Genomic DNA, 14,542 nt, shown 5'->3' on the forward strand with positions numbered 1-14,542 from the left:
TCTAACTTTAACTCCATCCTAACCCAACCTAAATCCATCCCAAATTTATATAGAAATAATCTCTACTCCATCCCAACCCCAACTCCTTCCAAACCATAACTCTGTCCCAAACCCATTCTAACCTCAACCCAAATCTATCTCCATTCCTGCCCCAATCCCTAAACATTCTGACCCCAACTCCGCCCAATCCTCAACCCCAAACACATCAGCAGAACCTCTTCATGTGATGGTTTACTGACACCAGTCGTCACTTCATTGCTTTGGATGATGATACTCCAGCTCTATACTAAAAAAACATTTTATTATTTTCACAGAGATAGATAGGTAGTCATGTAGTATATTTTAACATGAAGAGTATTTACAGGAGTGATACGTCTCACTAGTTCTCACACATACACATTTAAAGAACAGAACATTAGAGTATATTTGTCACTATATAAACAGCACAGAAACCAGCAATAACTACCAATATCTACCTCTCTACTGGACAACATCTGAGAGGGATGGAGAATCTGCTCAGTGTTCAGTCCTGAAGACTAACCAGCTGCTGAAATGGTAAAGTACTGGAGTGTCTATAGGTTACGGAGAAGCAGGACTACGAACCCAGAGATTTCTGAGGATATAGAGACGTGTGTGCGGTGCTGAGGGGGTGGAGATGTGTAGTTGTGATGTGCTTTAATATCTGTTAGAGTTCTCCAGCCTTTTTAAATATTGTATTAAATTGCATAACTGTGATGTTTATGTTAAACATAAGTGTGTTAAATGTGTGTGAATATATACACGTATTACAATGGATGTAGTTCAGAAATAGATTTAGTATAAAAAGACAAAATGTCAGTCACTGTAGCTCTCGATGTCTTTGTTCTGTCACAGTTCACTGGGAAATCAAATCGAACCCGAGGCGTACTCAGTTAGCCGAGACAGGTTTGCTGACTGAAGTCCACTTCTTCAATTCTGCAGTGGAGCTATGAGGCTAATGTAGCTAACAATGAAAGCTTATACCCCACCTATTAGCATCATGCTAACTGCATACCTAAATATATGACATAAAATTGTCTACTGAAGAGAGTTTGTGATGATTTGGGCATGCAGTTAGCATCATGCTAATTGGTGGTGGGGTACAAACTTTCATTACACAGCTACATTAGCCTGGTAGCTACGGTGCGGAAGCTAACTGCTGCTTAACTGTACAGTTCCAGATTTAAGCTCAAACTTTGATCTCCTCCTCTTCCTCAGGGAAAGCATATGGTGCCTTTCGTCGCCCCTTTAAGACTCCGCCCCCTCCATAATGGCGCGCCAGGATGTCAGCTGCCTGCTGGAACCTTTCCGCCTCCATAGTCGGCTCCACCCTCACCGGGGACCACATAGAAGCGTCCGGCGTCACCCGCTTAGCAACATCCCCATTCTCGGCTGTCTCTGTGTCCTGCTGGATCCAGTCTGGGCTGCTGGAACGCCCCCTGCTGCTCGAACACGGGCTCTCCACCGCCATCTCAAATAATGAGCTCGGCTCCTCCTCTTCCTCTTCATCCTCTACATCCTGTGGCGCCCCCTGATGGCCGCTGGAGCTGTGAATGAGGCCCAGCAGCTCGGTCATGAGGGAGGGCCCAAGGTCAACAGTAAAAGAAGTGAGCGAGTCGGAGCGGTGGAGCGCGGGGAAGGGGTCCGGGTCCGAGCCCCGGCGCTGCTGAGACGGAGGAGGGGACGATTCTGTTGAGTTCCTGTCGAGACGGGACAGACGAGGCAGTGTGACGAAACCAGACTGGACACCTGCAGTGGAGAAACAAGGGTTTAGGATTTAATAGATTATCAATTTCCCCTAAAGAGTCCTGATGAGTCTCTTGGGAATGAGCTTCAGCTGAGTCACATGATCCGCATCAGGTAATGGGGCGGGGCTTGCCACAGCATAGCCATAGTGATTAGTCCAACCCAGTTTAGTTTCCCAGTACAAAGTAAGCCAAGTTTGGACTTGAGTACTTCTGAGGGCGAGAGGACGCCGTACACTCCGTCTGCACTCAGGGATATTTGGCTATCCCAAGCCCACACAAGTCCCCTCCTGATGCAGCCTCGATTACATGGGCGGAGCAAGAACACATCCAGGTGTTTGGACTGTGCTTGGCTAGATGGAGAATTCTGATTAGAATAGAACTGAGTTGCGTCTGATAACAGCCCACAAGAACACAAGTACAGACAAGAACCTAGGGCCTAGCCTAGGAAAGGTCAGAACTGGACAGGTCAATACTGTGTCTTCCCAACAGGGGGCGATCTTGTGACATTTTAAAGCTCAGAGTGGGCAAAAACTCTGAAACCCAACTCCATCCAAACCCCAACCCAAACCCATCCCAAATGTATCTCCATCCATGCTCCAGCCCTACAGTTTGAGGCTTGTAGTTCCGACTGGGTGATATTTTCACTGTAATGTAGATTTTATCTGGATACTGGGATCCGTTAAGTTAAGTTAAGATGCAGTATTAGTGTAATTATTAATGAATATTAATAATTAATATTAATATATAATATTATTATAATCAATTACATGTGTTAATAAATGTGTAATTATTATAATAATACTCTTTTTAAATTGATAAAACCTCTCTGGTGGGAACCTGTCTACCATTAAAGACATATTTACCGCAGTGTGCCATGAAGTCACCTAGATGGCAGTGTTTGCAAGATTTACACTGCACTGTATCATGACAGAGTATTACACACACACACACACACACACACACACACACACACACACTCAAATTCCTACATGTATGAATCACTGTGTTTTGGAAGTGGGCACCTCGAGACTGGGAGAGAGAGAGAGAGAGAGAGAGAGAGAGAGAGACTTGAGTGTTGAGGACATTCAGTGTGAATGAGTGTGTATATCACATTGATCTGGACCAGTCAGTACTGCCCCAAACACCCCAAGCCCCCCACCCCCCACCGCCACACACACACACATTCACACACACAAACTCACACACACACACACACACACACACTCACACACACACACACACAGTGCCCGTTCTGAGCCCTTTCGTCTCTTTTTTTGGTGAATTCCTTCAGCGTTGGGTAAGTGCTCCCAGGACAGGGAAATTCCACACATCTTGCAGAGAATACTGTACACACACACACACACACACACACACACACACACACACACACACAGTCGTTCAATCTGTCACAGTGTAGGGAGGCCAGGCCTGTCTGCTGGATAAGAGTGTGTAAGAGTTAGTGTTCTGTGAGTGTGTGTGTGTGTGTGTGTGTGTGTGTGTGCTCGGGTGTCGTCATGGTGATTCCATATGACTCAGAAACAGCCAAAGGTTTCTTTGGTTGTTTTGAACTGAACCACAGACAGCCTGTGTGTGTGTGTGTGTGTGTGTGTGTGTGTGGGGTGAAATAACCACTTCCTTTCATTGCAAAGCTGTAAATACCAAGGGGGCGCTATACACACTCTATACACGAGTCGGTGCGTGTGATCAGATCTTACCGTAGGAGTACAGTGGCTGTTCCAGGCAGCTGGTGGAGGTGGGGAGCAGCGCCCCCTCCAGGCCGCCATTGGGCAGGTTGAGCTGGGGCAGCGAGATGGCGTTTTTAATAATGGGTGAGACGGGTGGAGGTGGAGAGGACAGCTCACGGGAGTCCACCCGGAGCCTGGGCTGGGGGGTTCTCCTGACGTGCCTCAGGGTGCGGGAGAAAAACCTGGCCGGCTTGGAGTCGGGACTCTCCGGGACGCTTCCCTTGCCTCCGTGCTCGCTGAGAAACGACGTGTCTCCGAAGACGTCGCCCCCGCGTCCGACGTGCATGGTGTGGCGGAAGTCCCCCAGCGGCAGGCTGATCATGTCGGTTGAAAGTTCCGTCTTAGCGCGGCGCCTGCTGTGGGACGTTGACACCAGGCCTTTAATCCCCGGCAGCTTGCCCAGACTCATGGTGACACAGAAGAAGAGGCGGATACACAAAATCCAGACCAAATCCTTTTAGTTTCCAGAGCGAGTAAAGAAAAAAGAGCCGCTGGGTTGTGAGGTGTCACTCGTTCATCCAGATATGAGGAGAACAAACTGCTGAGACGTTTGTCAGACTTACTGTGGTCAGGTTGTGGCTTCAAAAAATCCCACCAAAGTCCTTTTGTCAAAAATGAGTAGCTACGAAGATCAGAACAGCAAACGGACTAATTTACTCTTTATGAGAAGCTGAGAGTTCAGAACACACGAATCCTTAAGTAGCTTATTTTAGTAAAACAGTCCCCTGTCCAGCCTTCATACTGTCCATCAGCACAGGTGTCTAAGGAAGCCAACCATAGTCCTCGATGTGTATCACAGTTCCGAGTGTGTGGAGGGTTTTCTGGAGATGCTGTGGAGATCCAGTAATGAGCCCCTTCACTGCAAATATTCGAGGTACGCTCCTTTTTCCTCTTCTGGTTTAAACATCCCGTCGTTTGAGGAAACTCTGAGTGGACAGTCCATCAAGTCCAGCTGCAGGCAGGAACCCTCAACAGATGTGAGCTCGCAAACGTACGCAGAAACCTTCTTTCTTGGAAAGCGGCCTGAAACCCTGCACCAGGCTCCTACACCTGCTATCCCCAATCACGTCCACCCTCTCAGACACTCATGCCTCTCATCCACCTAAAACATCATCCATAAAGCAGCTCCATAACCGACAAGATGTTTGGAATTAGACACGCAGACTGAACAATCAGTGCACTGGCATGAGATGTCCCCAACAAGCCAAGCAGATTAACTAGCAATATAGCATGCTAGCACTTCTGAATCAGATCAGTGATCTAGAACTAGAGCAAATGGGTAAACCAACCAGCCAGCAAGCATGCCCCAGTTTACCAATCAGTCAACTAGTTCGGGAGAAGTCAGGAAAGCAAATGGGGCTGACCAGTTATGCATGTACTTACAAATGTACTTCCTACTGATTCGCTGAACACATTCTGTCCACCACCAAGAGAACTAAGAGAACACCATCCACCAAGCAACCCCATCAACAAAGAGCTGTCTGGAGTTAGACAAGCCAGTAGCTTCACCCAGACTCTAACACCACCTTCCTAACTGCTGTAGACGACCGGTGAACATCCCAGACGCTAATCACCTGACGCAGTGTTTACAGGTCACAGGTGTAAATATTTAAAGAGCTGTAAAGTGAATCTTCCGGAGGTCCTCAGCTCAGTCACAGCTGTGCTATTGGGTTTGGGTGTTCCAGAGCACCGTCCAGAGCACTGCTGGGTCGTGCCCCCACGAGCCCTTCTACACTCACCCAAAGCTTATAAATAACCCGTTAAGGAAGTTTAATAGGATTCCCGTGGATTTTAAACACTTCTTCACAGCCTGACTGCGAACAGACCTGTTGATTGATCTTCTTTCTCCAGACTTCACTAAGACCGTGGTCCATCTGGTCAGCAAATGAGACGACACTTCAAACACCAGCATCCATCCATCAATCACTTCAACTGAAGGTGTGTTACTCAGTTATTAATTCATACTGAGAAAAGCTACTGTGCAGCTGCTCCACATCAGCTCATCCAAACAGGCTGGACCTTTTCTATTGGTTTGTTTGTCAGGAGAAGTTACACTACATCACAGCAAGTCTATAGGAACTTCAAAGATAGACCCCTAGAGGTTCAAGCTTAATATACAGCCACTAATGAAGAGCTCAGAGAGGAGTACACACACTACACACAGCCACAGCCATTCACCAGTTTACCTACTGGCTTATTCCCACTGGAATTACTGGTCCACTGTTCTCAGCACAGTCTTGAAGCGCTTGCCTGGTTTTACACAAGACAAACCATCCAGGAGGGAAAGGGGTAGTGTGTGAAGGCAGTGTGTGGAGGCAGTGTTCTCCAGCACTGATTACATCCTCATTGTCCATCCAGAAACATCTCCCCTCCTGCCTGGACCTCTGGGGTCTCTCTGATTCTCCTGGTTTCTGCAGAGCGTTTCCAGGCGTCAGTCCTCTGCAGTGACCGCTGTGTGTGAAGCGAGCAGTCTGGACTCCCACCGTGTGACTGTGTGTGTGTGTGTTTTCTCTAGTGAAGGCGAGAGGTAATCCCTGCCGCTGTTTCGTCTGTGTCTCACAGCGGACGTGGGAGAGGAGTTCCGCCGGGTTTGGCCTGTCCTGGATTAGCCAGATTATTCTCTCTGCCCCTCATTCCCTCTCTGTCTGTCTCTCTCGCTCTGCCGTTCTGTCAGACCCTTCCAATCCTCTTACAATCCCGTCACCCGGCGTCTCGTGTCCAACTGTGACATGCTCCTAAAGGTAATGAAGGAGAGAGGTTTAGAGGAGTGCAGTGATGGCAGCTTCCCAAAGCATTCAGCATTCTCACTGCACCAAACTCACAGCAGCTCCACACTCCTGCAGCTGATGCTGGAGCAAAGCCTTCAGTCTCTAATGCTGGGAAAAGTTCTGGAGGGAAGATCAGCTGTGTTAGATCCACCAGATAATGTGACTATCACTAACACTCCATTGACAAAAGTATTGGGACACCTGTCCATGCATTGTTTCTTCTGAAATCAAGGGTATTAAAAAGAGTTTATCTCTACTGTCCAGTGAAGAAGACTTTCTACTAGATTTTGTAGGTACATTGCTGTGAGGATTTGATTGCTTTCAGTGACAAGAGAATTAGTGAGGTCAGGATGTTGGATGATGATCACCACCCCACCCCTCATCCCAAAAGTACTGGATGGAGCTCCACCACCATCATTCCAGAGAACACAGTTCCTCCACTGCTCCACAGCTCAATGCTGGGGGGCTTTATACCCCTCTAGTCCACACCTGGCATTAGGCAGCATGGAGCCAATAGGGTCATGATGATGATCTGCTCCAAAGAGTCCTATTCTATTGGCAGAATGTTTTACAAGGACTAGACAAGCTGTGTGTGCATTTGCACATCTGTGTGTCAGGAATGGGTACAAGTAGCTGAATGCATTTAATAGAAGGGGTGTCCATAAACGTTTGGACATATCGTGTATTTGGTCATTTTTAAGTGACAACAGATGCTCACACAAAAACAGTTTACAGTGTTCAGTACACTAAGCACATATTTTAGTTAAACCCATTTCATCGTTAAGCACCATGCCACCTAACAAGCCACGCCCCCACTTTGGCACATAATCTGGCACCCATGATAGCTACAACTCCCCCAACACATGATGCTACCAGCACTGGGAGGGTGAAGGCCAGCATGTGCTTCCTCTTCCTCTGCTGCTCGGGAGCCCCCAGGTGGGACCACTGGTGCTGTGTATACAGTGTGACATACATACAGGGTGAATTATCAGAAGCAGACACACTCAGTGCCACACACACACACACACTTAGCCGTACCTGCGGTGTGTATCTGTAAACACATCCGTAAACAAAAACAACAGAGACGCTTCCCTCCTTCAGGCACGGAAACTGGGACGAGAGAGTAATGGGAACAACATGTGATAGAGAGAGAGAGAGAGAGAGAGAGAGAGAGAAGCTAAATGCCGCCACTGTAACTTCCATTACACAGGAACGAGCGTGTCTGATTATAAACACATTTCATTTGTCTCTCCATCTCTCAGTCTCTCAGTCTCTACGTCTCTACGTCTCTGTCTCTTTATCTCTCTGTCTCTCAGTCTCTACGTCTCTCTGTCTCTACGTCTCTGTCTCTCTGTCTCTCAGTCTCTCAGTCTCTACGTCTCTCTGTCTCTCTGTCTCTACGTCTCTCTGTCTCTACGTCTCTCTATCTCTTTGTCTCTCAGTCTCTCAGTCTCTACGTCTCTCTGTCTCTACGTCTCTCTATCTCTTTGTCTCTCTGTCTCTCAGTCTCTACGTCTCTCTGTCTCTTTGTCTCTCTGTCTCTCAGTCTCTACGTCTCTCTGTCTCTTTGTCTCTCTGTCTCTTTGTCTCTCTGTCTCTCAGTCTCTACGTCTCTCTGTCTCTACGTCTCTCCGTTTCTCTGTCTCTCAGTCTCTTTGTCTCTCTGTCTCTCAGTCTCTTTGTCTCTCAGTTTCTACGTCTCTCTGTCTCTTTGTCTCTCAGTCTCTTTGTCTCTCAGTGACCTAGATTGGTTACATTAGAGACTCTAGATTGGTTACACTAATGACTAGATTGGTTACATTAGAGACTCTAGATTGGTTACACTAATGACTCTAGATTGGTTACATTAGAGACTCTAGATTGGTTACACTAATGATTCTAGATTGATTACACTAATGATTCTAGATTGGTTACATTAGAGACTCTAGATTAGTTACACTAATGACTCTAGATTGGTTACATTAGGGACTCTGGATTAGTTACACTAATGACTCTAGATTGGTTACATTAGGGACTCTGGATTGGTTACACTAATGACTCTAGATTGATTACACTAATGACTCTAGATTGGTTACACTAATGACTCTAGATTGGTTACGCTAATGACTCTAGATTGGTTACATTAGAGACTCTAGATTTAATAGAAGGGGTGTCCATAAACGTTTGGACATATCGTGTATTTGGTCATTTTTAAGTGACAACAGATGCTCACACAAAAACAGTTTACAGTGTTCAGTACACTAAGCACATATTTTAGTTAAACCCATTTCATCGTTAAGCACCATGCCACCTAACAAGCCACGCCCCCACTTTGGCACATAATCTGGCACCCATGATAGCTACAACTCCCCCAACACATGATGCTACCAGCACTGTGTAGAGACTCTAGATTGGTTACATTAGAGACTCTAGATTGGTTACACTAATGATTCTAGATTGGTTACATTAGAGACTCTAGCTTAGTTACACTAATGATTCTAGATTGTTTACATTAGGGACTCTGGATTAGTTACACTAATGACTCTAGATTGTTTACATTAGGGACTCTGGATTAGTTACACTAATGACTCTAGATTGGTTACATTAGGGACTCTGGATTGGTTACACTAATGATTCTAGATTGGTTACATTAGAGTCTCTAGATTAGTTACACTAATGATTCTAGATTGGTTACATTAATGACCCTAGATTGGTTACATTAGAGATTATGCTAATGACTCTAGATGGTAGAAATATTTACCACATTTCAAAATTACGACATGTCAGATTTCTGTTCTAGCAGTGTATCTAGTACACGGCCAAGTAAGCTCCTTGCCCATATGCGTTTAAGAGAGCCACAGGGTGGGGGTGCTATGAGAGCTCACTTTTTGGTGATGTCACTCTGAAAACAGGTGGAGAAAAATGAAAAAAGTTCTGAATTGTAAATCAAGCCCATATTTTTTCATTGTAAATGTTTATTAATAATAATAAGAGTCATTCATTTCTGAATATTTATTTCTATACATTGTTAGTTTGTTTAAATATTTATGGTTTATATTTGAGTAAAAGTTGTTTTAAACATCATGTTTGTGGTTAAACTGGGTTTAGTGTAATGAAATAAGCTCTGGCGGCGCCAACCATAAAGCCCTGGCACTGCCAACACTGTGTGGGTTTGTGGGTAGTTTCTTGTTCAAAATACACCAACATGCAACGTGGCACAGCCCAGTGTGTTTATGTGTGTGTGTGTGTGTGTGTGTGTGTGTGTGAGTGTGTGTGTGTGTGTGTGTGTGTGTGTGTGTGTGTGTGTGTGTGTGTGTAAATCAGTCTGCTTCACATTAAAATGTCTTAATCTATAAAACCTCTTCTGTGATTTCTCAAATCTAGACAGATATGCACAGAAGGGTGATGTTCATGTCAAACAGAGAGTTGAATGAAACAGGAGGAGGAGCTTCTGTGAAGGGTCTCACACTCCTCACACAGGGAGATCATCTCACTGCTGACCAGAGCAGCATCTGCAGCATCAATCATTAGATAATTCATACAGCCTATTTCTTACAAAAGAGAGGACAGAAAAGAGACTGGAGAGGTCCACCAGCTGATCGGGTTAAGAGCTGGTTCTGATCTGGAATATTGGACTGAACCTGCAGAAACAGAGGGGCTTTAACTAGTTGGCTACACTAATGACTCTAGATTGGTTACACTAATGACTCTAGATTGATTACACTAATGATTCTAGATTGATTATGCTAATGACTCTAGATTGGTTACATTAATGACTTTAGATTGGTTACATTAATGACTCTAGATTGGTTACATTAATGACTTTAGATTGGTTACATTAATGACTCTAGATTGGTTACATTAATGACTCTAGATTGGTTACACTAATGACTCTAGATTGATTACATTAATGACTTTAGATTGGTTACATTAATGACTCTAGATTGGTTACACTAATGACTCTAGATTGGTTACATTAATGACTCTAGATTGGTTACATTAATGACTTTAGATTTGTTACATTAATGACTCTAGATTGGTTACACTAATGACTCTAGATTGGTTACATTAGAGACTAATGTGATTTTTAACTATATTGGGACTCATTTAGAAAGCTCAGATCCACATTAAAAGTCCTGATCTAAGTTCACCTCTCATCAGCTGTCTAACTGAATTCAGTGAACCTTAACTGATCCCAGACCTGCATTCTTAGTCTGAGAAGAATGCAATAAAAGCCCTTTTCTAATTATGGGCCAATGACTCTAGATGGAGGTCTGGAAATGTTAAATGTTTATTTTCTCAGTAGAACTGAAACCAGAACCCAGCAGACCCGTCGCATGCAGAACAGTGCCTGAGCTTAAAGCCCAAAGTCTTTCCTTCACGGCTCTCAGCACAGCCATTATCCTTTCATCACTTCTGAAACAGACTGTGTGTGTGTGTGTGTGTGTGTGAGAGTGTGTAAAATGAAGAATCATATTATATTACACCTACAGATTATGTCTTTGAGAGCAGTGATGCTGTTCGTAAGCTGCAGATTTAAAAGCAGAAGATGTTTCCAGAACGTTCTGCTGGTAAGCAGATGGCGCTGGAATGAGCTGTGCTGGTCACTGTACTCTCTGGTCAGGGGGTTGAGTGAAGGAGACAGGTGGTGAAGCCTCTGAGCTGAAGCGTGTAATAGAGCAGTGGACAGCGTGAGCGTGGTGAAATACGGGAAGAGGAGAATGCAGAAATGATGTGAGAGGATTGACGGCCCTCATCGTCTCCGAGAACACACAACCAGAGAAACTCACTGTATTCACTACACCGCTCTGATGGATCCAGATGTGGTTGACACCAATCTAATGTGTAATGTAGTTTACACCAAACAGCCATAACATTAAAACCCCCAGGCTAAAACTATGTAGCTCCCCTAGCCACCAACAAAACTCTGATTCATTGAGACTAGACTCCACAAGACCTCTGAAGGTGTCCTGCTGTGGTCTCCGGCACCAAGACTAACGTCAGCAGCAGATCCATTAAGTCCTGTAAGGTGTGAGGTGGGCGGAGCCTCCATGAGCATCAATAAGCCTTGGTCGTCCCTGACCCTACTATGGAAGGATTGGTTATCTTTTCTTGGAGCACTATTGGTAGGTACTAACCACTGCATACTGGGAGGAACACCCCACAAGACCCGCCTGATGTTCTGGAGATGTTCTGATCCAGTCGTTTATCTAGAACCTCACAGTTTGGTTCTTGTCAAAGTATCTCAGATTCTTACGCTTGTCCATTTTTCCTGCTTCATCACCTTCACTGTTCACTCTCTGTAGATGAAGATCATCTGTTATTCTCTTCAACTGTTAGTGGTTTTAATGTTATGGCTGATCAGTGTGGTTATAGCATTACTGGTTAAGTTCTGGTGAGAGGAGGAGAGAGGGTGTTCACTGAAGTTCACTCTGAGTGTGTTAATAAGAGCAGGAACTCACCGGACAGACAGACAGACAGACAGAGGGGACAGCCGTCTGCAGGACTCCTCCGTTACCTCCCTTCTCGCGCTGGAGTTGGAGCCTCCTCTGCAGTCCAGTGTGATGTGGAGTTTCCTCGCGAGTACTGTGACAGAGCGCTGGTGCACGAGAGGAACTGGAGCGCTGCGCTCAAGACAGGAGGCGGAGTCACATCGAGGGAGTCAACCAGTCAGAGAGTCAGCAAAAGAAGCTTGACCAATCAGGGATTTAGCCAAAGAAGCCCACTGTGGCCAAAGAGCTTCTCAGTGACCTGGGATAAGAAAAATGACTGGACTGGACTAAAGGTTCCACAAAAGGTTCCTTAAGTGATACCATAGAAGAAGCACATTTGGTTCCTTAAAAGAGATTTTGTAGAACCTTTACATAAAGTGGAGTTCATTAGACTTTAGGTTCTCCACGGGTTCTTCAGAAATGGTTCTCTAAAAACCTTTAACTGAAAGTCCTTTAAAGAAGTTAAAATAGGTTCTGCCGTGGTTTAAGTAAAGAACCTTTTGATATAGTATAGAGGGAGTGAAGGCTGACCAATCAGAGAACTGGCAGGAGTAGACTGACCAGTCAGAGTGCTGACCTGAGCTGCTGTAGGATCAGAGAGTCTTCAGGTCAGAGGCTTCTTTAATATGAAAGTGTGAAATGGTGTCAGATCTCAACTGAGGACTGAGCGGAGCCTCAAGACTCGTACTGACCATCCTAAAAGCCCAGGGGTCATCAGTCTTGTCCACACAGAGCCACGCTGGCTGCAGAATTTAATTCTGGTCACATTAGAGTTCACCTCAGTCCACTGCTTTCATCAGCTGCTCTTCAAACATGTGGTCAGTAATGTGAGGTGATGTCCTGCTTGGGTAGAAACAATGAAACCCTGTACTATACATTAAACCGTGCCCTATACTATGACCCCTATATTATACCATACTATACTTTCCCTGTACTAAACTATATATAACCATATACTACACTATATATTAACCATGTACTATACTATACTACACTACACTATACTATACTATACTATACTATACTATATACTACCCCTATACTATACTATACTATACTATACTATACTATATACTACCCCTATACTAAACTATATATTAATGTATACTATACTATACTACACTACACTATACTATACTATACTATACTATACTATACTAAACTATATATTAAACATATGCTATACTATACTATATACTAATCCCTATACTATACTAAATATTAATCCCTATACTATACTAAACAATATTCTACCTCTATACTATACATTAGACTAAGCCTATACTACACTATATACTAATCACATACTACACTATATACTAGCTCTATACTATACTATACTATTCTTACCCTAAACTGCTACTACTATATACTAACCTTATACTAGCACTGCACTATACTATATACTAATCCCTATACTATACTATACTATACTATACTATACTATACTATATACTAACTCTATACTATACTATACTATACTATATACTAACTCTATACCATACTATACTATATACTAACCTTTAACTGTCTCCACAAAATCCTAATATGGCTGGAATCCAGCTCTGTAGTGAGTTATAAGGTCAGTGAATTCTTAATGACTTGTTGAGAAATGATGATTGTGAAAGAGTGACCGGACCTGATCTGACCAGCAGGGCTTCTGGGAAAAGGCAGAACACAAGCAATGCACAGAAGAATGTGTGTGTGTGTGAGTGTGTGTGTGTGTGTGTATACACACTAACAGGCAGCATCTTTCACCGAAACACTGAAAGACTGCAGTAATGAGTTTGCAGATTGCAGTGCGATCCGTGACTGGTCCATGACCTTACCTGACCTCAGTGACCTCTGACTGACCCTGAGACTACGGCATTACACGCAAATCATCTGTGTGTCTCCAGACCTTCAAATACTCTCTCCCTCACACACACACACACACACACACACACACACACACAGAGCCCAACACTCCAGGGCTGACACTACAGCTGCTGCATGAGACTGGCAATAGTAATAATAATAATAATAATAATAATAGGACAACCTAGAAAACCGCCTGAGATAAAAATAGGCCCAACATAGCAACGACCTGGCAACCACTAGGAACACCATCCTGGCACTCTCAGATCCTGCTGTAGCTGTGTGTAGTTTTGACGGAGCTGGGCTGAGTGGTTGCTGTAGAACAGATCTCACTGTGTGTGTGTGTGTGTGTGTGTGTGTGTGTGTGTGTGTGCGTAATTATGGCTGTTCTAAAGCCTCTGTTTGGTCTGTTCCCTGTGTGATCAGAGTCTGAGCTGGATCTGCAGAAACCTGATCTACACACTCAGACAGGACTGACACTCGGGGAAGCTGACCAGAGTCACACCACCATGTAGTGTCCACCACAGTGTCCACCCCAGAGTGTCCACACCACAGTGTCCACCACAGAGTGTCCACCACAGAGTGTCCACCACAGAGTGTCCACCACAGAGTGTCCACCACAAAGCCTCAGAAACAGACGCTTTAGCTGTCCGAGCAGCGTCCAGAGCTGCAGAGGAGTTCATGTGGAGAAACATCAGACAGATGAAGACCCCTCTGTTCTCTCTCAGTGTGAGACCAGATTCAGCACCACACTCACAATACAGCTCTCTCTCTCTCTCTCTCTCTCTCTCTCTCTCTCCATGACTTCCTCTCTCAGTGAGGCTCCGTCTTTCTTCTTTAGCCTTTTCTCTCTGTTCCTCCTCTTCCTCCTCTGACCGTCTCCAACTCAAACACTCTGAACTGTCCAGCTATTCAGAGCAACAACAGCTCCGTTC

General features: G+C 44.7%; 1 protein-coding gene across 1 annotated transcript; it reads right to left on the bottom strand.

The window, feature by feature from the left end:
• Positions 1 to 282: 282 nt before the first annotated feature.
• cdc42ep1b (CDC42 effector protein (Rho GTPase binding) 1b) lies at positions 283 to 11,830 on the bottom strand. The gene is made up of 3 exons (XM_072675078.1): positions 11,721 to 11,830; positions 3,482 to 6,246; positions 283 to 1,767 (listed from the first exon to the last, which is right to left on the bottom strand). The coding sequence occupies exons 2-3, from the start codon at positions 3,918 to 3,920 to the stop codon at positions 1,208 to 1,210; spliced, it is 999 nt and encodes a 332-aa protein (XP_072531179.1). The 5' UTR covers positions 3,921 to 6,246; positions 11,721 to 11,830; the 3' UTR covers positions 283 to 1,207.
• Between the last annotated feature and the right edge of the window lie 2,712 nt (positions 11,831 to 14,542).

The sequence above is a fragment of the Salminus brasiliensis genome, chromosome 3 (genome assembly GCF_030463535.1).
Source record: "Salminus brasiliensis chromosome 3, fSalBra1.hap2, whole genome shotgun sequence".
NCBI lineage: Eukaryota > Metazoa > Chordata > Actinopteri > Characiformes > Bryconidae > Salminus > Salminus brasiliensis.

Bases quoted from the DNA above. Each gene is read 5' to 3' on its own strand.
- cdc42ep1b (XM_072675078.1), bottom strand. From the start codon at position 3,920: ATGAGTCTGGGCAAGCTGCCGGGGATTAAAGGCCTGGTGTCAACGTCC. The intron at 1,768-3,481 runs GTAAGATCTGAT...TCTCCACTGCAG, and splicing joins ACAGCCACTGTACTCCTACG to GTGTCCAGTCTGGTTTCGTC.